Raw genomic sequence first — 23,134 nt, forward strand, 5'->3', positions numbered from 1 at the left:
TTTGTAAAGGAGCCAGCTAGACTGAAAATCTTCCAAAATTCTGTACAAATGTATAATACACAAATATGCACAAGGCTATTGCCAAGACATAACAACAACACGTGACAGTGGTGGCTTTGGTGCTGATAACCACTCAGAGCTTCTCAAGCCCCCGGGGAGAGACAACACAGGCTACAACATGTAAAACACATTACATTTACACTATGTACACTGAAGTATAAAAAGCCCATTGTCCCCTCTGTTCACAAACCTTCGGGTGGGAAGGAAGGCTATTTACCAGATAACCCACATAAGGGGGCTCCTTTAAGGTGGAAGGGAGAACCTGCAGAACCAAGTGGCTCACCCTAAAAACCATTAATAGCACAAGGCGTGCTCTTAGAGACAGAAAGTAAGAGCAGGTTGAGGAGATGGCTCGCTCCCTGTGCGCATCATCGCTTCCCGGTCTCACTCCATCTCAGTGAACCGGGCAAACATGGCCTTCCGAACAGCATCTTTGTAGGAATCGGCACCTGACAACCCATAGGCACTGCCTTTGGCTCCTAAGCCAGCTCCTTTTAGTCGGACTTGAGCCTCAATGGGAGCTGTGAGCCTTGACACTTTCTTCCTAAGCCCGAGCCTTCCCGCCAGCCCATGGCCTGCAGCATCTTGTTGCCAATGTTACTGTGATCAATGCCATCTTTGGCGGGCTGCTCGTAATTCACAGTGCCAGCATCAAACTGCTTCTTGCGTTTGGGCTCTGGAGGTTCTGGAATTCCATACTTCTCTCGTCTTTCTGCAGCCCGATCTCGGTATTTCATCTCCCTCTCCCTTAGCTCCAAGGCTTCCAATTCCTGTTCGCTCAGCCTGGATCTTTGGTAGATGTCCATGTTTTGCTTGTGTAAGTCGGAGAGCTGCTGGTGCCTGACCAAGGCATCTCTGTTTGGGAACTGAGGCCGGCAGAGCAGGCAGGCCATCTTCTTCCAGTCGGCTAGTGTCTCTTCCTCACTCTCAAGTCTCTCTACCAGCTCTTCTTCATTGTCACTGTCACCACTGTAGGCAGCAACCAGACCTCTTTTAAGGGGGTTTTCTTCATCTCCGTTTCGTACAATTTCGGGGATGAGTTGCTGCCTTTCAGCTAAGGCACCCTTCTTCTCAAAGAGAGCAAAGCCAGCAGCTGCTGCTGCAGATTCTCTCCGTTCTTCTTCTCTCAATGAATTGACAGGTTGAAAGCTGTTTTTAAATTTTTCTTTCTGTTTATTTAAACTCTTAGCCCAGCGTTCCATGTCTTCGGCAATCTGTTGAGCTGTTTTGCTCTTGGGTTTTTCTTTCTTTTCCTTTCCCTCTTCTGTGGAAGGCAGGCCCGTCTGCTGGTTAGCGCTAGACTCTGCAGCTGGTATGTAGGTCTCCTTCTCTCCATCCCGGTACAAGCACTGCTGTGTTAAGGAATTATAGTAGTGTTGTGAGTTAGGGTCATAGTAGAGCCCTGTTGTGGGATCATAATAATATCCTGAAGATTCATCATATTGATAAGTAGACGGGTCAGGTACCGCATATTTGGTACCAGGAACTACACCAGCAGGGGAAGCAGCTGGGGCCTGTGTACTTGTGCTAGTGCTAGGCTGTGCTTCCTCAGTTGGAGAGCCAGGCGGGTTGGAGGTCTGATTATAGAGTTGGGGACTCTGGGACACTACAGCTGATGAGGTGGTAGTCACTGCTGTGCCTGATGTAGATGATGCCTCAGATTCCAGTCCTCCAGCTTGTTGCTGATAAAACTGCTGGTAATCCTGAGTACTGAGTGTACTGTGTATAGCCATCCTGGCCTGGCTGCATGTAACTGTAGTCAACATTGCCTCCTTCACCACTCTGAGACTGGGTGGATGACCACTGAGCGGCAGCAATGGCCGTGCTAGCTACAGAAAAGGCGCTGACATGGTTCCCATCAGGAAGGACTACATCTTTTCTGGCACTTTTTGCAAAATCAACCCCAATAGTTTTCCCATCAGTTTTCAATGGTGGCTGGAGACTCTGTAGTATCTGAAGCAGCTGAGAAGCATCCATTGCAGAAGACAGCTGCACAAACACAAAGCCTCTGTTCTGTTGTGTCTGTTTATCCTTTATGAGGCGAATGTTATTGACAGCTAAAGATGCACAGGGAGACAGTGCTGTCATGATGGGATCCACCACAGTGTGCAGAGCTATGTTCCGAAGAATAATTGTGTCACAGTAGTAATCCACAGACTGAACTGAATCTGTAGTTCCAGGCGGCACTTCCTGTTCAGAGTCAAACTTGTCTGCTCCACATCGGAAGCATTTTAGTCTTTTCCTGAAATTGTTAAGGCAGCACTTGTTACAAAGCCAATCTTCAAACTTAGGTCTGGGATTGCTAGAATGCATTGCAATGTGCTTTCCTTGAATCACCAATTTTTTCTGATTGGCTTCCATCCAGCTGGTAGCATCTTGCAAGTGATAAAACTCCACAAAGGCGAAACCACGGCTTACACCTGTTTTCCTCTTCATCAACCTCACATCTGCAGGCTGAGGGCCTTCAAAGAACTCCATCATTTCTCGAATATCTCTCTCTGTGATGGTGATAGGAAGGCCACGTAGCATGATGGTCTTGCTTTCTCTTTCATCACTGATGTCAGGTCTATAATCATGCTCTCTATAGTCACCATCTGAATGGTAGCCATTTTCAGACCGGTCACTGTTCCTTCTTTCACGTTCTCTCTCTGGACTATCATAGTCTCGATAGTCATCATATCTATCACCTCTCCGATTATCACTTGATCTTTTATAATCTGAGTCCCTCCTCCTGCTTCTAGATTCACATTTATCACGGTCATCTCTGTCTATAATAGAACCATATCTTCCACTACGTTCTGTTCTACTCACTCTTTTGTCTGAACCCATTGTCTCACTGAAGATCTAGCTCGAGGCTCAAAAAGGTTTAATTTTTCCCCCACAAGAGGGAACGAAGCAGAAGCAGTAGCGGCTCTACATCCCAGAACCTCCTACAAGGTTCAGCCACTCCACAAAATGGCGTCTCCACCGACGGTCTGCTCCTACCCCTTGTTTGTGTTCTTAGTCAAAGCTTATGTTCTTTGATTTCTTTGAAGATATTTAGAATCTTGAGTTCTCTGTCTGGGATTTCATCTAATTTCTCTTCCTAGATACCATTACTAGAGGAGTAATAATTTTTGGAGGAGTATGCTGTCTTGGGTTTTGTGTGTTTCTTTTGTTACTGGGTTGGGATTTATGCATCTGGTGGTATTTCTTTTCTTGGTTTAATTTTTAATCAGCTGTATTTTTTCATTTGAAGTATTTACAGGGTTCATGTGGGGTTTGGATATGATAGAGCTGAATATATGGTTAAGAAAACAGTTCCTCAGTCCAGGAACTCAGGGATCTTGCTACAAGCTCTATATTATTTCTTGAACAGGATATTAACTGATTGAGTCACCACTGCTGCTTAGTATTACAACCAAGCAAATGCCATACCAGCCAATTCATAACAATATTCCTTTAACTTCAATAACTATTGGAGGGTAAACAACCAAGATAGTATGGTGTATACTCAGGTTTTAGTTAATAAGATTAGGATTGGGAAGGAAATAAGTGGGTGAGGATAGAGATAAATAAGTAAAAAATACTGAGGTGGGTAAAGTAGCTGGGAAGGGAAAGTTGGTTGAGATACTGTTCGGGTCCACAGATTTTAGTGATTGTTAAAGCTGTGGAAAGTTATCATTAAGAAGTAAAAAGAAGAGGACTGGAGAGAAGGCTCAGCAGTTAAGAGCACTTAGCTGCTGCTCTTCCAGAGGACCTGGGTTCAGTTCCCAGAAACCCATATGTCAGCCCACACTGTCTATAACTCCAGTTCCAGGGGATCTGACATCCTCACATAGACATACACACAGGCAAAACACTAGTGTACATGAAATAAAAATAAATTATTTAACAGATTTTTAAAAAGGAGAAAGAAAGAGACTGAGCATAGTGGCATGCACCAGCACTCAGGAGGCAGAGGCAAGTGGATCTCCATGAGTTCCAGGCCAGCCTGGGCTACATATTGGGTCCCAGGCCATTCAGGGCTACAAAGTGAGGTCCTGTCTAAAAACGAACAAATGAAAAATCAAAAATGAGAAGAGGAGTGGGAAGGATAAGAGAAAGAAGACAATACCTAGGAATCAGGTGGGAAGCGTGAGATGGGATTGAAGAGTATGGTAAAGAGTGCCTCGGGATAAACTGCCTCTGGAAATCAGCAGCTCTGGTGTTGACTTCTCTGTTCTGGCACACCATGGCTGTTGATAAGTGATGGTGGAGGTTCTAGAAAGTTCCGGTTCCCGTGGAGCATCTCCACAGATGCCTCTGCAAGACTGCTCCATCATTCCGGGCGGGGTGGGGGAGGATGCCTTTCTGCTGCATGTTCTTCGTGGATTATGACCCTCACTAAGCATGCTCAGATGTATGGGTCTTAAATTGAACACACACTAGTTTGGACCCTTCCCGAAGTGCCTCCCTCATGTGAATATACATAGGCCTTCCCAACAATTCCTCACCCTTTCTTTGTTTGAGGGGAGCACTATGTTCTACCTGTAGGTGATAAAAATCTTTCACGCTTGCGTCCTGGCTGCAAGTTTACGTCTTGCACCTGAAGTTGCTCACACAGCCATAGCTGGAATGTTGGTGTTAGGCTTGCTTTCTTCATTTTCCTTCATTTTCTCCAGTCCAGGACCCCAAACCATGGGGTGGTGCAGCTCCCTTTCAGTGCCTCCACTTCTCCACTCGGTTCAACTTTTCGGGAAACATCCTCATAGACACACGCAGAGGTGTGAAGCCACAGTGTGTCTAGATTTAGACAATGTGACAATGAAGATTAACGATCACACTCATTACTAATTAGGAAAGCTCGGGCCTTAGGAGTTCTATTGTTGTGATGAACACCATGACCAAAATTAACTCAGGGGAGAAAGAGTTAATTTTATCTTACAGCTCTCAGGTCACACTCTATCACTGAGGGAAGTCAGGGCAGGAGCCTGGAGATAGGAACCGAAGCAGGGGCCATGGAGGAGTACTGCTCGCTGGCTTGCTGCTCATGCCTTGTTCAGCCTACCTTCGGATACACCTCAAGACCATCTGTCCAGGGGTAGCACCGTCCCCCCATGGGCTGGGCCCATTCATATCAACCTGGATGGAGGCATTTTATCAACTGGGTTTCCCTTTTGCCAAATGACTAAAACATTGGTCAGGTTGACGAGCTAACACATGAAGAAAGAAGAAAAACAGGCCTAATAAAAATATGAGTCCCTTTCCACAATAAATAAATAAATAAGATTCAACTGTTGCATAATGCCATGTGACCCCTCAGAGGGGATTGGGGTGACTCTGTGTTGACTAGGCATGATGTCATGGAGCCTGTGGGCCTGGGTCTGAGGACCCACCATAGATACTAACACCACCACAGGAGAGGTCCAAGTCTTCCTTGGGAGGTGGCCAGAAAGCAGAAGCCCACATCTGGGCTCACATCTGGGCTCCATCCGCGCCTCATTCTAGAACTCCCCAGCAGAGGGCAGTCTGAGCTCAGGCATCATTTTGCCTGGCCACTGGTTTAGCCAACAGGGCAGATGGGCACCTAGCCCCCTCTCTGCCCACTGAAGCTTAGGCATGGTGCCCACTTGCTGGCAGCAGAAGCAGCACCAGAGAAACAGGATGCACAAGGAGGTTGGGTAAAAAGGTTGTTTTGAGTTCTCCCTAAGCCTGGCAGATGCCCGGCCCTGGCATCCTGCCACGCTCCCCCGTCTAGGATCCTGGACTGAAGGCTCATCTCGGTTTCACCCAGAGCAGGCTGCTCACTGTTTCCATTCACAGTTCAGAATCTGTTTCTCCGAGGCACAGACTCCTAGAGCCTCAGCGGTAGGAGGGGCTCTGTTGCTATAAGTCTACAAGCTGGCGGTTCAAATAACTTCAAAGGGCAGGTGGAGGCCCTAAACTGTGGCGCTGTCTTAGGGTAAGATGGTGGCAGCTATGTTGAATGGGGGAGGTGATTCTTGTGAAAAAACATCTCAGTCCTATTGTTTTTCTAACTCTGAGTGACAAGAAATGTGTGTGTGTGGGGGGGGTATGGTGGCTGCAGAGATGGCTCAGCCGTTAAGAGCCCTGGCTGTTCTTCCAGAGGACCCATGTTTGACTCCCAGCACCCACATGGTAGCTCACAACCCACAACCATCTGTAACTCCAGTCCCTCTTCTGGCCCTCTGGGACATTAGGCACACACAAGATACATACATATACATATAGGCAATTAAAACAAACAAACAAACAAACAAACCTATAAAATTATTTTTAAAACTTGGGGAGGATTTTGGAGGAGTTGAGGAGAGAAAAATATGATCAAAATATATTAAATCAACAATTTTAATTTAAGAAAGGAAGAAGGAGAGAAAGAAAGAAAGGTGGCCATGCTGAGTTGCATCACTGGTTACCGATTATCTCCTTAGTTAATAGAAGAGTTAAGGCCCAGAGAGAAGGAGCTACTTACCCAAGGAGAGGCTCCATTCCCTTTCTCGCTAGAACACAATGGCATATTAGTGACCTGACACCTAGGGGGCAAAGGCCGACTGTTAAGCAGAAGTAGCTGGGCATGGCGTGGACCTCTAGATCTGTCTGACTGGTGGCCGCTGATTAATCTTAAGATTGCCTCATTTCCTTCCTCAGCCAAAGAACTCTTATTTGGAGAAAGCAGCTTCTCCTAGGACACAGGGACTCCTTTTCCTCAGTGAGTCACAGCCTCCGAACCCCCTGTGGACAGCTTGACCCCAAGGCAGGAATCCTCGCTGCTCCTGATTTTTTCCAACGAACATCTCCAGCAGTGGCACTCCACTGCTTTGGCCAGCTCCCTGTAACTTAAACCAGCTTCCCTAGACATGTTACACACTCCTTGAAATGGGATCGTAGGGAGCCAGAGGATTGCCCATCTTCAGTCCTCGAAGCTCATAAGGAAAACGGGTGGAGGCACTGTCTTAGGGTTACTATGCTATGATGAAACACCATGACCAAAGGCAACTTGGGGAGGAAAGGGTTTGTTTCACTCACAGTTCCCTAGAACAGTTGTTCATCACAAAAGCAGTGAGGGCAGGAACCTGAAGGCAGGAGCTGATTGATTCAGAGGCTATGGAGGGGGCTGTTTACTGGCTTGTTCCACATGACTTGCTCAGCCTGCTTTTTTATAGAACCCAGGACCACCAGCCTAGGGATGGCACCACCCACAATAGTCTGGGCCCTCTCCCATCAATCACTAAGAAAAAGCCCTACAGCCTGAACTTATGGAGACATCTTCTTAATTGAGGTTCTCTCCTCTCAGATGACTCTAGCTTGTGGCAAGTTGACATGACACCAACCAGCACAGGCCCAGAGTGTGGTTTTCTGCCACGAGCTCAGGTCTCATGGATGCTGCATGTGCTAGCAGAGGTCTTACCAGTGGCTTTTCAGAAGCCAGTGCGTGTTGGCACTGTGTCCACCTCCAGGAGAATGAGCAGGCCAGAGCTTGGTTGTGGATGTTTCCTCAGCCTCAGCCTCCTCCTGAGTAGCTGGAATTGAGCTCTGGCTGCAGGACCGATCGATCACAGGACTACACTTTTATGTCTTCAGCCTGTATTTGGAAGTGAGCTAGCCCCTGGGGTGGGGTGGAGTGGGGTGGGGAATGCCATTTCCTTGTCACCCTGACTAACTCTAGTGGGGAGTAACACATAACAAACCCTTTTGTCATGGGCTCTTCCTTGTCCAGCTCCTCCCAGCCAGCAGACACAGGATGTAGTGGAGGTGGTGGTGGTGGTGGAGGTGGTGGTGGTAGTGGTGGTGGTGGTGGTGGTGGTGGTGGTGAGACAATCCTGAAAAACTAGTTTTGAAAGAAATTACCTCAAGAATACCTCCTAGGAGAAGAAGTGAGAGCCTGTACCTATTTGTTCAAGGAAAAAGGAACAGAAATAGAAAGAAATAAAAAAATGCAGAGACTAATGAGATTAGCTATCTGCAGGGCATGGCCAAGACAGGATGAAAAGGCTAAAGTGGATGAAGCCTTTTGTTCTGACTTAGGAGCCACTGCAAAATTAAAATTTAAATGAAATAAAATTCAGAAGGAGATGGAGAACTCTAAAATCAAATTTAAAAAAACAGAAATAAATTAAAAAATAATATCCTCTTTATCTTATCACTTTATAGTAAAAGTAATCAAACTTTACTCTGCATGAAACAATTAGTTAAGCAATTCACTCAATCTCTGTGATTTCCTTAAGTGATTGCTGCCATGGCTCTTTGATAAGGGCAGGGATGGATCATGGTGAGTTCAAAGCCCACTAAAGATCCCTAACAACTGAACCCAGGTTTTCCGTCAGACTGATGTTAGAGCTCAGAGCTCAGCGCTGAGATCCTATTATATTTACTCAGCACTGGAGCAAGCACAGAGGAGGAGTTAAGTGTCCCCCAGGTTCCAAGCGTCTATGAGCTCAGTGACAAAGATCCTGAGGCCCCACATGAGGGGACAAACAATTCCTTTTATTATCCATAAATACTTAAGTGCCACAAGGACTTTATAAGTTCTGAGAGCTCTTTGTGGGTTGGCTTCCTGGAAGATAAGGAATTTGAGATCTTCCTTGTTGGTAGGATTCAAATAGATACAGGAAAAAAAAAAATACAAGGGAAATCCAAACAGCAGAGCTCACTGAGAGCAAGGCAGCAGCTTGGGCAGGGAGTGAGGAGAAGGTATTAAATGCAGTACAATTGTATACATGTATGTATATATATGTTTAGATATCCAATCATATGTGACTTTCCAGTGAGTTCCCAATTTCATAGGAGGAAGAAGTCCACGTAACGCTGAAGCACACGTTGAGTTCCTTAGTCCTTTGGTAGCTCCATCTTGGTAATGGTATTTGCCTTGCCCCTTTCCAATGGCTGACTCAGCAATTGCCTAGGAAAAGGCAGACACACAGCATTCTGTGTTTTTGCATAGGGGAGAGAGAATCTGCTGGCTCCTTCGGTTGATTTCACTCTTTTCTTTCCTTTCTAGTGTCCGTGCTGAGATGCAGAAGTAGGCAGACAGGCCACTCCCTGTTTGCAAAGCAGGAAATCGAAGTTCTCCAGCCTGCGGTGTTTTTCTGTAGCCAACCTGTCTGCAACCCCAGGTGTGTCAGGGGAAACGCGTGCAGGAAAGACTTCATCTTCCTATCCCCTCCCAGCTGAGCTGGGGCTCAGCAGGGAAACAGAAAATGAGAAGAGAAAGCAAGAATGCTTCTCATGGCAGAGGTCTGAGCTGAGCCTGGCAACCAGAGGTCAGCATTGGGTCCAGATAGACAGCAAAGCATAAGAAGAAAATCTAAAAATAGACAGCTCCTATCAGACCATGGGCTCATCACATCCTTCGTCTTAATCCCAATCACTATTAAAGCCTGAAAAAGCCTGGGGTGGGAACAAAGGTAACATCTGGCCTTCCCGATGCTGCCCTCCATTGTTCCAGGCCCTTCCCTGTGAAACAACAACACATGTACCCACATCTCCAAGAAGGTAAAGCTAACATCTGCTCCCTTTGGTCCTTTGCATTCCCATCTGTTCCCAGCACCCTTGTCCTTCCCGGGCATCCATGCCAAGGTCTTGGTAGCAGCTCCAGCCAGGGGGCCTGGGGCTGTAGCTCTGTAGCCATGCTTCATCAGGAACATACTTTTTCCCTTCCTCCCCGGCCCATGTCAGAACCAGCCACCAGCGCCCAAAGGTGGTGGTTTCTCCCACGACACCCCTCAGTGTGGTTTTTACATCCTGTCCTGGCTGGTGTGTTTGTCCACCCCCTTCCCACCATCCAGAGCTTTCCGGGTGCAGTAGCCAAATTTTGTTTTTCTCTTTCGCGTAGCACAAGACACAGCTCTGATAATATTTGTGTAGTATTTGAGGCATGGATGTTTTCCTTTAAACCAATGTTTTAAAAACTTTTTAAGCCTCCATCCACACTAAGAAATACATTTTATATTATCAACAGTTTGCACAGACAGGCAGGAAGACAGACAGACAGACAGACAGACACACACACACACACACACACACACACACACACACACACACACACCTGTAACACAATTTTTAGGAAAGAATACTTACCATGTTGGATGCAGTCTGTTATTTTCTTTATTTCATTTTTTTTACAAGGCTGCCTGTTGTGGGTTCGGAGCTGTAACTCAGTGGTCTAGCACTTGCCCAACAAACATGAGACCCTAGAACCAAAACCAAAAAGAGCTTGTCAGGATTTGGAGGTAGAAAGCTCCATCCTAAGGCACAGGGTACTCTGTCACTGCCGAACTGAGAAGAGCTTTGCATCCAAGCCTGATCAGATTAGAATTAAGCTGTATACAAATGAGGGCTCACCCTGGTTCTGCTTTGCAGACTGTGAATTTGGCCTCATTACAAAGAAGGAGCCCCTGGGGGGTTACTGACAGTGGCCATGGCCTCCATGATCTGATAAGAACTAGGCCCTAGTCCTGCTTTTTGTATTTTTCCCTTTGGTAATTTCTTTTTTCTTTTCCTTTATTCCTTTTACATACCCATCCCACTCCACAGTCTACCTGCTACCTCAGGCTCACCCTAAGATTGCTCTTCTCAGCACACCTTTAATCCCAGCAAACTGGGAAGCAGAGGCAGGAGGATTTCTGTGAGTTTAAGGCCAGCCTGCTCTACAGAGTGAGTTCCAGGACAGCCAGAGCCTTTACACAGAGAAACACTGTCTCAAAACAAACAAACAAAAACAAAAATAAAAACCCCCAAATCCAAAACAAAACAAAACAAAAAGTTTAGAAATTAAGGAAATAAACCTAGACTCCAAAGATGGGCACATCCAATGGGGCTCTGGAGGGGCAGGAGGTGATTAGACATGCCCAGGGAGTAGTGGCAGGGAATAAACAGGTTCGCTCGCCCCTCCTGTCTACACAGCCTCACCTAGAATAAGATTTAGGAGGAATGCCAGGGTGGGGAAGGATAGTCCCATCTCCCGTCCCAATATAGCGACAGTCCAGCTATAAAGTCTTTCAGTAACTGTCAAAATAACACCATAAAACATAATTGATATATAAATCATGAAATTACATTGCAAAATGTTGTCATGATTCTGTTTGTCTACTCATAACAGTAACCACACGTCTTTTATAGAGAAAGAAGTAACATGGTGGGCTACATTCTAGTGGGCATGCCACCTCCATGAGGGCAGCTGATGAGAACACTCCAGCTAGGATCTGCAGCCTCACATACCTGGGTCTTTGTTCTCTCAACCTTATCAAACACTTTCTAGGATAGCATTGTGCAGTCGGTCAAAGGGACAACATTGGTCTGGAGAGATAATTCAGCAGTTAAGAGAGCTGACTGCTCCTCCAAAGGACTTGTATTCAATTCCCAGGACCCACTCAGTGGCTAGCAGTCCTCTGGAACTCCAGTTCCAGGGACTCTGACACCCTTTTCTGACCTCCTCAAACACAGCACACATGGTGCACAGACGTACATGCAGGCAAAAAACGCTCGTGTACAGTTTTTAAAAATCTCAAATGGAGGAAGAGGAAAGTGAATTTATCTTTTTGAGATAGGGTCTTCTGTAACCCTGGGTGGTCTTGAACTATGTAGCCCAGGATGACCTTGAACTTCTGTTCCTCTGGCCCCCACCTCCCAAGTGCTAGGATTGCTGGCCCATACCACTAAGGCCAGTTTATCTGGTGCTCAAGATCGAATGTGAGGCTTCATGCAAGCTAATGAGCACTCTACCAACTGAACTATCTCCTCAACCTGGTCATTTCATCCTTACACTGAATTTGAGGGGGTAGGTGAGGCCATTGTTCAGAGTACTTGTCTACCCCACTGGTGTGAAGACATGGGTTCAATGACAGGACACACACACACACACACACACACACACAGAGAACAACTCTGTAAATAAAAACAAAAACAAAAGCTTAACTACTTTTGTAGTGCTGCTTTTTTAAATTTTATTTATTTATTTATTTAAGAGGTTATAGCCCACCTGCAATAAATTTGTGTGTTGAGCCTGACACATATCTGGTGGCATCAGGAGGCAGGCCTTTAGGGTGGTGATTAGACCATAGTGGGGAGCCTTCGTGTACAAGGTCAATGCTCTTAGAAGAGACTCCCGAGAGATCCCACAGTCTTCTGTTATGTTAACAAAGCAAGAGGGTGGATTTCTATAGACCAGGATGATGGACCTTCACTAGACACAAATCTGTGGGCATCCTGACCTTGAACTTCCCTGCTTCCTGTGAGCAATATATTCCTGTTGTTTACAGGCCACAGGTTTATGGGATCCTGTTTCAGCAGCCTACATAGACAAAGACACTAATGTGCTCATCGTTTGCCAAACACAGAAGCCAGGATGGCCCATGCTCCCAAGTGCATATGGTTTTCACTTCAGTGAGAAAGAATGGAATGGACGACCAAAAAGAATGGAATGGACGACCTTGATCCGTGGAACAAAAAGAGACTGAAGCTCTCTGGCCCAGGAGTCTTCCGGTGGCATGGAGGAACCAGTCTCTTCTAAGCCTTGGGTTCTCATCTGCAGAATTCAGGAAGCTTCATTGTCGCTTAAGATGGCTGTAAGGAAGGAACCAGGGGTAGGCTGGGGAGCAGGTAAGGTTTCTGAGAAAGTTAACCTTTTTCTAACTTTATGAATAGTGGTACTCAGTGAATAATTCCGCCAAGATGAAAAAATTCTAAGGTTGCCTTTTGCGAAATAACCATGCACAGCTGCTTCGGTGCACAGAAGGGAGTGGCGATAAAGACAAGCCAGACTGGGCACAGGAGACATTTTCCCCCTCGGGAAGCAATGGAAAATGAATGAGGCCGACGGATACGAGACCCAGTCATGGAAAGCCCTGGCTAGACAAAGCCATCTGGATTGTGTCCCCTAGGCCACGGTAGAAAATAATGACTTAGAAGATGGTGCAGGCTGGTTCCAGCGGAGTGTAGAGGCTGGGAAAGGCTGAAGGTGTCCATGGATGAGTGGCTGGGTCAGAGGACAGTGCAGGGGAGACCAGAGTCCAGTCAGGTGCCTGGTTCTCACATCTGCCTGCCCAGACAGCCCGCATCAGCCCCACACCCCCCTACCACTTAAGCCAATGTGCTGATGGCACTTAGCAAATGTTTAGAGTGATCCAGATGTCGCCAGCGGCAGCTCCTTGGCAAACTCTGGCTGACTGCCTTTGAGTGGGTCATGAGCAGAGGCAGGGCAGGCCCCCTCTTTCTTGAGTGAGAAAGTCAGCTCTGAGTCTACCTCACCGGAAGCCAGAGCCCTTGGCAGCAGCTGACATCAGGTGCGGTGCAGCTGGCTGGGTGAGAAGGGAGGCTGACACCTCTGCGCTGGCTGAGGGCTGCTGCTGCTTCCACTCACCTGCTGCAGAGGAAAGCAGGTCACCCTGCACCCTGTCAGACATGGAGGGACCGACCGATGCCTCTGGGGACCGAACTATACAGAAGTATTTCTGGAATGGCTGCAGGCATGACACCTCACTGAGGAAGTGAAACTGGTGATTCATACGTAGTCCAGTCTAACTGCAAAAGGGTTGAGTCTGGTCACCCTGGGGCCTTCCACCTTCTAATATATACTTTCCTTGGCACCTCACTTACAGGTCTTCTTTCCTTGCCCCGAGCTTGTAAATTTGCCGGTCCCTGCTAAATTGCCTGTGCTCTGACCAAAGGGCACAAAGATGTCCACTTCAGTATTTTGCTGGGACAGCTAAATAGTAGATGGGAAAAGAGAGCAGACCAACCAGACCCAGTGGCAGGGTAGACACCTGTGTTTTAAACTTGAATAAGAGGATCCCAGGGGTATGGACGTAGGATAAGGGCTGGGAGGTCTTCATCATGGGTTATATGCCACAGAATGGACTAATGATGATTATGATAATGGCACATGGGATGTCTATAGGATCAGGTCACCTAGCATCCAAATAACCCGGGAGGAGGCAGGAGCGGAAGGAGGCAGCAGTCTGGGTGAAACTGCAGGTATAGACTGCTGGGGTGTGGAGTTTGGAGATTCAGAGAACAGTGAGGGGGCTTGAAGCCTCAGAGGACCTAGCTGGGAGAGATGCTGCTCTGGTTATCCCACGGGGCGGGTCCTGAGAGGGCTGCTGCTTGGAGTCATTGAGACATTTGGGGTTACTATGCTCCAGTTGCTGGAAGAGCTTTATAGCTGTATTGAGAATGGTGCCAGGAGACACGGGGTTAGTGGAAATGTGCCTGGAGGCGGTGATTTCAGCGCAGACAGATTTGGTGAGATTCTGCAACGAGACCAAGGAGACAGATGATGAGGGCTGGCAGAGGAGACTGCTATGGACTTAGACAGGTGGAGAACACACGGAAGACCATGTTAAAAAGAATTTGCTTGGGCCGGAGAGATAGCTCAGTGGGTAAATGCTCACCTTACAAATGTGAGGACCTGAGTTTAATCCCCAGCACTGGTGTAAAAAAAGGGGGCATGCTAGTGTGTACTTCTGATCCTAGTGCTGGAAGGCAGAGAGACGAGCCTCCCTGGGCTAACAACACACACACACACACACACACACACCCTGGGGTAGGTGGAAATGCTAATCTTGGATTTCACAACAACCTGCAGTTCCCTCATTCCTCAGCCTATGCTGGTGGAAAGTCCCTAAGGCCCCTGGTCTTCACTCCTGGAGGCAGAAGGAGATGTCGGGGAGCTGGCTGGACCAGGAGCAGTGAGGGTGTTCTTAGCTCAAGGCTGGGATCTTGAGCACCAGACAGGACTCCTTTCTCCTTCTGCACCCATTCCTCCCCTGCCCCTCGTCCCAGGGCCCAATTAGAGCCAGTGGCCAAATGTCCAGAGGGTTGTAAACATCAGTGAAGTGATCTGAGTGGCCCCTGGGTTAGATGCACAAGAGCGGTAGGAAGTGAAAGTGGTCACCACCAGGAGGTGAGGGCAAGAGCTGGCTTAATCATGAGCTATTTATTAGCAGCCAGAGCCTCAAGCCAGCCTTTCTGAGTTGCTAACTACAGACTTAGAGTGGTTGGCAGTAAAACTGTGTCTCTTCAGAGTTTGGTTACCCACGATGACCCCATAACAACCACCATGCCAACGGCCAGCTCTGTGGGAGTGGGGATGTCAACAAGCAAAGGAGGTGAAGGCGAGGATGACCTCACTGGATAAGCAAATATACACCCCACATGGCTGGGGGAAGGAGGGACTCATCTGCTGGGCTGTGGGAGGCTGCTGGGGAGCAGACAGGCAGGGAAGAGGTGGAGGGAGGAAGAAGAAGCCTTGGTCTACAGAAGCAGGGCTCTTGGAAAGGGGAGAGAGAGACAGTCTTGTTCAGAAATGACAGGCTGGAGTTTGGGAAGGCAGAGAAAAAGCTGCTTGGCTGAGGATAAGAATCAAAAGATCTCTATATAATCACTTCCATAGAAAGTACAGACAATAAACTGAGTTGAAAAAGAAAAAAAAAAGAATCAAAAGATTTCAATAGAACTGTAGTGAGTTCTCTATTAAATAGAGAGTTAAAGAGAGAAAGGGAGATGTGGGTGGCCACATGTGATTTGAAAGAGATTTGAAAACACCCCTCAGCCTTGACCAGGAGGTTTCCTTGTGTGTGTTGGGTTGGTGTCTAAGGTGGTACATTATCATATAAATAATGAAAACATTTACGTAGCCTACAACCCAAGAGGCAGAGGAAGGAGGGTCACAAGTTCAAGGCCACCCTGGTCTACTAACAAGACTATGTTTCAAAAGCAAACAAATGGAGCCAGGGGATGTAACTTAATTAGTAGAGGGCTTCCTAGCATCTATGAAGCTGGGTTTCGTTCCCAGCCCCTCATAAACCCGGTAGGGTGGCATACACTGTAAGATTACGACTGAGGAGGTGGAGGCAAAAGGCTGTAACAGAGTTCAAGATCATCCTTGGCTATAGAGTGAGTCTGAAGCCAGTGTGAGATGCAGGAGACTTCATCTCAAAGACAAGCAAACTAAAATCTGGGACACTCAAATCCAACCGGTATGCAAATGAGTGCTTTCCAGATGCCAGATACAGTTACACAGAGAGGTGAAGCCATTTGCCCAAAGTCATGGGGTCGGGGGTGGGTCAGACCATCTCACTGCAGATGGTCTGACCTCAACACCTATGTGGGAGTACAATAGTAGAAACTCAGGAAAATAGGACTTAATATAGAAAAAGTGGTGGCTTTCAGCCTCTGACTGAAAAAGAATAGGTAAACACATTGTTTCTAATCTTGCCAGTTAACAAGAATCATTATTTTTGTAATTGTTTCCCAAACGGCTACATGCATCCGAATCACACCCGGAGCTTGCTGGGTGTTATGGGAGCTAGGGCTGCTGCAAGGTGCAGAGTACACTCTCAACATGCACAAGGCCCTAGGACTGCCCCCCAAATTGCTCTCTCCCCACAAATGCAGTCTGGTTCTAGACATCTGGGGTGGGGACTTGGCAAGTTCCCTTGCTGCAGATCCACGACTATACTTTGAGGAGTCAGGCAGAGGACAAGCTCGTTAGCCTCCATCACTGGAAATAGATTTCTCCAATGAAAATGAAGAAGTAAAGTTTTGCTCATGATCTGAATTTCCCCCAACAGCTGAAATCTATTCCCATTCTCTCCCTTCTTTTCCTCTCTTTCCTTTACCCTTTCCCTCTGTGAAGGACCTAACTAACCCAAGGCTTTCTACCGTGCTAGGTAAGTGCACTGTCACTGAGGGACGTCCTAGCCCTTGGAGTTTTTCCTATGTGGTCTTGCTATGTAGCTTAGCATGGTATTGAACTAGCCAAGGAGCCCAGACTGACCTCTTGCTCCTAACTCTCCTGCTTTATTTCCTGAGTACTGGAATTACACGTGTGCACCATTACCTCCCACCTGAAGCACCTCTTGGGCCCCCAAACACTTAACATTAGGGACTAGTAAAGCTATGATGGAATTGCCCTCATCCAGCCCCAAGACAGGTATTATTTTCCTACCCATTGAGCCCTGTGGGGCTGTTATTAGAGAGCCCTCTTTTGGTGAAGGAATCAAAGGAATCAATGATCCAGATTTGACTGGAGGGGATGCTTGTAGGGGTTCCTTGCAGTGGTGGGGTGTCCTGGGGGACAAGTGGCCTGGTATAATCTTTCATGTTCTGGAAATGTTTGCTGAGTGAATGATAAATCAGGGTCTACGAGTAGACAGAGAGTGTGGGCCAGGCCTAGAAGTGGCAGGTCCAGCAGGGACAGGGCGTGAAGAAGTGTAGAACGTTGACTTTCCCAGCTCTGCTGTTGTTTAAAGTGCAAGGAAGGAGTTTGTATTTTGTGAGGACACAGGTTGGTCAGCCTTGTGACTCAAGATATCCACAGCAGGCTATTTGGTGAATGATTGAAGAGCTAGGGGAAGCCATGCTGAGCCCAAAGCTGCCTCTCTCCTCCTGGAGATGACTGTGTGGATGATTCATGTCTTGCCACCCCCTCACTTTCTCAGGCTAAAACCACATGTCCTGGGGTGTGGGGACAAATGAGAAGGATCTCTATCACACGGGTGGGTTCCAGCAAGCCTTTCACCTTGGTTGAAGAGCTGAGAAAACAGCGCTGGAGAAAATGGGGGGTCTCAGGATGGGTCTCCTTGGAGACTTCTGACGTTAAGTCCTTCTGCAGAAGGATCTGAGAGTGCTGTGTGGTCCTGAGGCTGGCTAAAAGGAGAGCCAGGACAGCTGGACCATTTCAGGATGTTAGAGAGCGGTGCTCCTTTCCCCACTGTCTGGGTCCTCTGCCACATCACACCCATATGTGTGAATACAAGCCAAAGGGAAGCAACCACATGATGAGCAGTCAGGAAGGAGGCTCCGAAGGTCTGGAGTGGGCGGGCCACCTCCTGTCTTGACAGTAAAATGGACCACTAGTTTCCTTGGCACAACAAAGTCCAGCTGTTCATGTTTTGGGATGCTGGCCTGAGACCCACCTCTACTATGCTTGGGTGGCTGGGTATTTGAAAGTACTCTACCTCTACTTCAGGCTCCAGGCTCCCCTGAATCTAGTGTGGACAGTCATGGATACTGGTTGCCTGGTCTGTGTGATAGGGAGTAGGAAGATGTGAAATTGTCTGGAGACAGAGAGGTCAGCAGTATCCAAAGCAGATGGGGAAGTGATGGGGATTGGAGTCCTTTTTATTTTATTTTTTACTTTTCCTGATGCTATTTGGTTTTAGAGACAGGGTCTTCTTGTAGCCCAGGCTGGTCTAGAACTCATGATTTTCCTGTTTCTGCTTCCCAAGTGATTATTGGTGGTACCCCTGTGGCTCCCCCCCTACCGTGTGTGTGTGTGTGTGTGTGTGTGTGTGTGTGTGTGTGTGTGTGTGTGCATCAGCTGCCTTCCTCTATTACTCTCCACCTTACTGCCTTGAGAAGGGTCTCTTCTGTTTACTGTTTAGGTTGGTTTGGCTGGCCAGGGAGTTCTAGGGATCCCTCTCTCCATTCCCTGTTCTCCCAGTGCTACAGTTATAGACACATGTGGCCACGCCTGGCTTTTCACATGGGTTTTGGGATTCAGACTCAGGTCCTTATGTGTGCACTGCAAGTTCTCTTATCCACTGAGCCGTCACCCCAGCCCCATAGGAGGGTTTTGCCTTGCAAGACAAGTTTTCTTTTCAGGGAAGACTTTAAGAGAACAGGGTTTTCATCAACTCCAAGGTCAAGGCACACCTTCATTCTAGAGCGAGCATGTGTGCTAGATTCCTGTCTTCTTACTCTAGGGAAACTGGGGCCAATCTTGGAGACAGGTCTGGAAGTGGCCCTTTCTATTCCAATAGGCTTTGAGGAGGCTTTAACACAGGTTGTAAATGCAAGAGTGAAATACAAGAGAAAAACAAATGTGTCCAATGCAAATAAGAGTTAACACCCAAATTTACCTGACTTGCCATTGGGCTTCCTGGCATTCTATGGAGGTGGGGGAGGCACGTGAAGTCTGTTAGGGCTTTAACCGGATTGAACTGGCTTCATGCTCTGTGCCTCAGTTCCTTTGTAAAATAACATGAAAGTACTCACAGTTTTACATGGGAATGTGCCTGGCACAGAGGAAGCTTGTGGTCACACTGCAGATTTTATAATTCTCTCCTTTGCCTGGGGACAGGGAAGTGACTGTGCAGGGGAGGGTCTCCCTTAAGGGGTACCTTCTCTTCCAGGGATGTTCTCTTCCTTTGTTCCCTTCAAGTCCGATGGGTGGCCTCAGCAACTGCCTTGTTCCAGGTCTGGCTGCACAGGGAATGTTCCCATGTCTGCTTGAGTTTCCTCTCTACAACAGACTCTTTCCAGGATGTACATTCACGAATACCGAATGGTGACTGCAGATGAACTTCCTGGACTGTAAGTCTCTCTGAGCTCACAATGTCCACATGTGGTATTGTCTTCTCCTTTCTGCGATTCTGAAGGCCAGGGGAGGCTTGTCCCACAGAGCTTTGTTTTATGTTCTGACCTCTGAGGGTGAAGAAGATGAGGGGTCTGAGACTCAGGGCTTAATGGCGGTGACTGACTTATTAAGGATCCTGTGGGCAAGGATGCTGAGGTCGGCTTTAGCAGTAGAGTGGTTGCCTAGCACACAAGTCCTGGGTTCCCTTTACTCACACTGCAAATTGTAGATGGATTTTTCTTCGGGCCGCCAGCTCACAAAAAACATCAGGGAGACTTATTAATTATGAAAGCTTGGCCTATAGCTTAGGCTTGTATAACTAGCTCTTATAACTTAAATTAAACCATTTATGTTAATCTATGTTTTGCTTTGTGTTTTTTTTTTTAAGATTTATTTATTTATTATGCATACAGTGTGCTGCCTGCATGTGTCACTGCAGGCCAGAAGAGGGCGCCAGATCTCATTATAGGTGGTTGTGAGCCACCATGTGGGTGCTGGGAATTGAACTCAGGACCTCTGGAAGAACAGTTGGTGCTCTTAACCACTGAGCCATCTCTCCAGCCCCATTTTTTTTTTTTTAAAAAAAACCTTTCTTCTATCTTGCATCTCCTGTGTCCTTTGGTGTCTCTCCTGCACCTAGATACCTAGATTCACCTCCTCTTTTCTTCTCTCTCCACCCCCTCTTCCCAGAAGTCCCATTTAACCTCTTCTTGCCTAGCCATTGACCATTCAGCTCTTTATTAAACCAATCAGAAGGCACCTTGGCAAAGACATCTTTATAATATACAAAAAGATTATGCCACAACAGCAAGTAAGTAAATGCATAAATAAATAAAATGGAAGTATTATTAGGGGGTGGAGAGATGGTTCAGTGGTTAAAAGTTCATACCATTCTTGTAAATGACCTGAATCTGACTCCTAGCACCTACACTGGGCAGCTCACAACTGCCTGTAACTTCAGGTCTAGGGGTATTTTGTGCCTCTAGACTCCTGCATTCAAATGCACATACCCACCCATGTACACATATTTCAAAATAAAATAAATGTTAAAAAACAACAACCACCCTCTGAGGCGTTGGTGTTCAGGCCTGCTCCCACACTGTGTATCACATTGTTACCCTACTCCTCTGGCAGCAGCGGGCATGCCTGGCCTCTCTTCTGCAACAAGAAGTTTGAGAGAACTTGGCCCTGAGGGCTGGAGAAAGGAAGGTGAGGGGGGACTCTGCTCGCAGCTGGTTGTTGAATGAAGAGAAAGGGTGTTTAGGTATGCTAGCTGCCCTTTAGAGGAACCGTACACAGTCTGATCATCTGCTCCTCCCTGTGAAGCAGGGACCCTTCATCTTTTCTCTTTAAAGCTGAGATAACCAGGTAAAGGATGTATTTGCCCTGGGTCAGGAGACTAGTGGACTGCAGAGCAAGCAGTCTGGCTTCAGACTGCATTGAACTACTTACTAATAGACTTGCTATGGCTCAGAGCAGGTGTGTACCCTGGCCCTCCCTCCTAACTACTTTCCTCAGCATTGAGAGACTGTTGGAACCAATGCTGTCTGTGTATGGGGCTCCTCATACACTCTTTTTTTTGGAGCTGAGGATCGAACCCAGGGCCTTGCACTTGCTAGGCATGCGCTCTACCACTGAGCTAAATCCCCAACCCTTAGTTTTCACTCTTATGCTGCAAGAAAACGCTCTGACAGGAAACAACTTAGGGAAGCAAGGGTTTCTTTTAGCTTATAATGCCAGGTTACAGCCATCACTGTGGGGAATGTCAAGGTGACAGGAGCTTGGGACAACTAGTCCCATTACCGCCACGTGAATGCGTGCATGCTTAGTGCTAGGCTAGCTTTCTCCTCTTAACATCTACTTTTATTTGATGTGTATGAGGGTTTGCCTGAATGTTATGTCTATGTACTGCAGCATGCCTAGAGCATGCAGAGATCAGACGAGGGTGTCAGATCCCCTGGAGTTATGGACAACTGTGGGCCCCTGTGTGATGGTGGGAATCAAGCTGGGGCCCTCTGTGAAAACAAGTGCTCTTAACATCTGAGCCATCTCTCCAGCCCCTTCTCTACTCCTGTATAGTCCAGGGACCCAAACCAGATATGCTGGCTAATTTTATGTCAACTTGACACAGGCTAGAGTTATCTGAGAGGAGGGAACCCCAGTTGAGAAAATGCCTCCATAAGATTAGGCTGTAGACAAGTTTGTAGGACATTCCCTCAATTGGTGATTGATGGGGGAGGTCCCAGCCCATTGTGGGCGATGCCATCCCTGGGCTGGTGGTCCTGGGTTCTATAAGAAAGCAGGTTGGGCAAGCCATGAGGAGCAAACCAGAAATCAGCTTCTGCATCCGCTCCTGCCTCCAAGTTCCTGTCCTGTTTGAGTTCCTGCCCTGACTTCCTTCAGTGTTGAACAGTGGTGTGGAAGTGTAAGCCAAATAAGCCCCTTCCCCCAACTTCCTTTTTGGTATGGTGTGGTGTGGCTTTCGTTTTCCACATCAGTTAAGACAGTCCTCTATAGACATGCCACAGACCAACCTGATCTAGACAACCCTTCACCAAGACTCTTCCCAGGTCATATCAAACTGAATATTAAAACTAAATGATGGTGCATGCCTTTGATCTCAGCACTCAGGAGGAAGAGGCTGGGGAAATCTCTGTGAGTTCAAGGCCAGCCTGGTCTACATAGTGAGTTCCAGGAGAGCCAGAGCAACACAATGAGACCTTGTCTCAAAAAACAACAACATGGGGCTGGAGAGATGGCTCAGAGGTTAAGAGCATTCACTGACTGCTCTTCCAAAGGTCCTGAGTCCAATTCCCAGCACCCACATGGTGGCTCACAACCATCTGTAATGAGATCTGGCACCCTCTTCTGTGTACATAATAAATAACAAAACAAAACACCAAAACCAAACAACCAAACCAAACCAAACAACTCAAACTAAGACAAAAAACAACTCCCCTCCAAAAAACCCAACCATCTCATGATTCCCCCCTGCCCCTTTTTTTCCTATTTCAAAACACTAACTTCTCTCCAGAGACAGAAACTTGTCTCTGCCTGAAAATACAGTGGTACCAACCCACATAAGGCCATGTTTCAGAACACTGCACCCTCTATTGAACCAGTCACTCCTCCACATCTTACAACTCAGCCTCAGGATTCTGCTCTTGTCCCCCAGGGGACCTTATTCCCCATGGCTGCCTCACCTTGGTTGTCTCAATTTCAAGAGGCAAAACGCCTCAAAAACACTGGAGAAAGTCATGAGCAATTTCCTCACAAATAATTACTTTAAAAAGTGTTTTAATTGGCAGAACACTGACAGCCTTTAACAAACCAGTCCTTTATTCAATGTTTTATAACCTTGGGCTGAAGTAAGAGCAGAGAGTGTTGATTTGAAGACGCCAGAATTACACTCCAGGGTCAGTGTCCTGGAACACGAACTTTGTTTCCCAGCCATGACCTTGGGGTCAACAGACCTGTATAAACTATACGACTCCGACTCTACCAGATAGGGCAGAGGACACTCCGATGACGTTTTAAATTTACAGCGCCTTTGTTTGTGCTCTTCAGCCCTACCTTTGGAGATGATGAAACTACGGGCAGTTTGGGGGCATCTAAACCAGGTACTTCTGGCTGGACTGCTTAACTATCACTGTAACCCTCATAACTTAAATCTCCCAGGCAATAAAATGAAAAGCCAAATGCACATAACTAATCTCATGGCAAAACTACACCGTA

General features: G+C 47.2%; 2 protein-coding genes across 2 annotated transcripts in view; one reads left to right on the forward strand and one right to left on the reverse strand.

Moving 5' to 3' along the window:
- The window catches only part of Chchd5 (coiled-coil-helix-coiled-coil-helix domain containing 5), a 61,250-nt gene extending 48,611 nt beyond the window's left edge, over nt 1-12,639 (forward strand). The window contains exons 4-5 of the transcript XR_004944736.1: nt 9,041-9,155; nt 12,300-12,639. The gene's annotated coding sequence lies outside the window, so the exon portion shown is untranslated. The remainder of the gene's footprint in view (nt 1-9,040; nt 9,156-12,299) is intronic.
- LOC118582163 (RNA-binding protein 5-like) lies at nt 432-2,995 on the reverse strand. Its single transcript, XM_036184784.1, is given in 3 exon segments — nt 432-587; nt 590-1,767; nt 1,769-2,995. Coding segments are annotated over 3 exon segments (2,442 nt in total). The 5' UTR covers nt 2,890-2,995; the 3' UTR covers nt 432-444.
- Nucleotides 12,640-23,134: the final 10,495 nt, after the last annotated feature.

This window comes from Onychomys torridus, chromosome 4 (assembly GCF_903995425.1).
Source record: "Onychomys torridus chromosome 4, mOncTor1.1, whole genome shotgun sequence".
Classification (NCBI taxonomy): domain Eukaryota; kingdom Metazoa; phylum Chordata; class Mammalia; order Rodentia; family Cricetidae; genus Onychomys; species Onychomys torridus.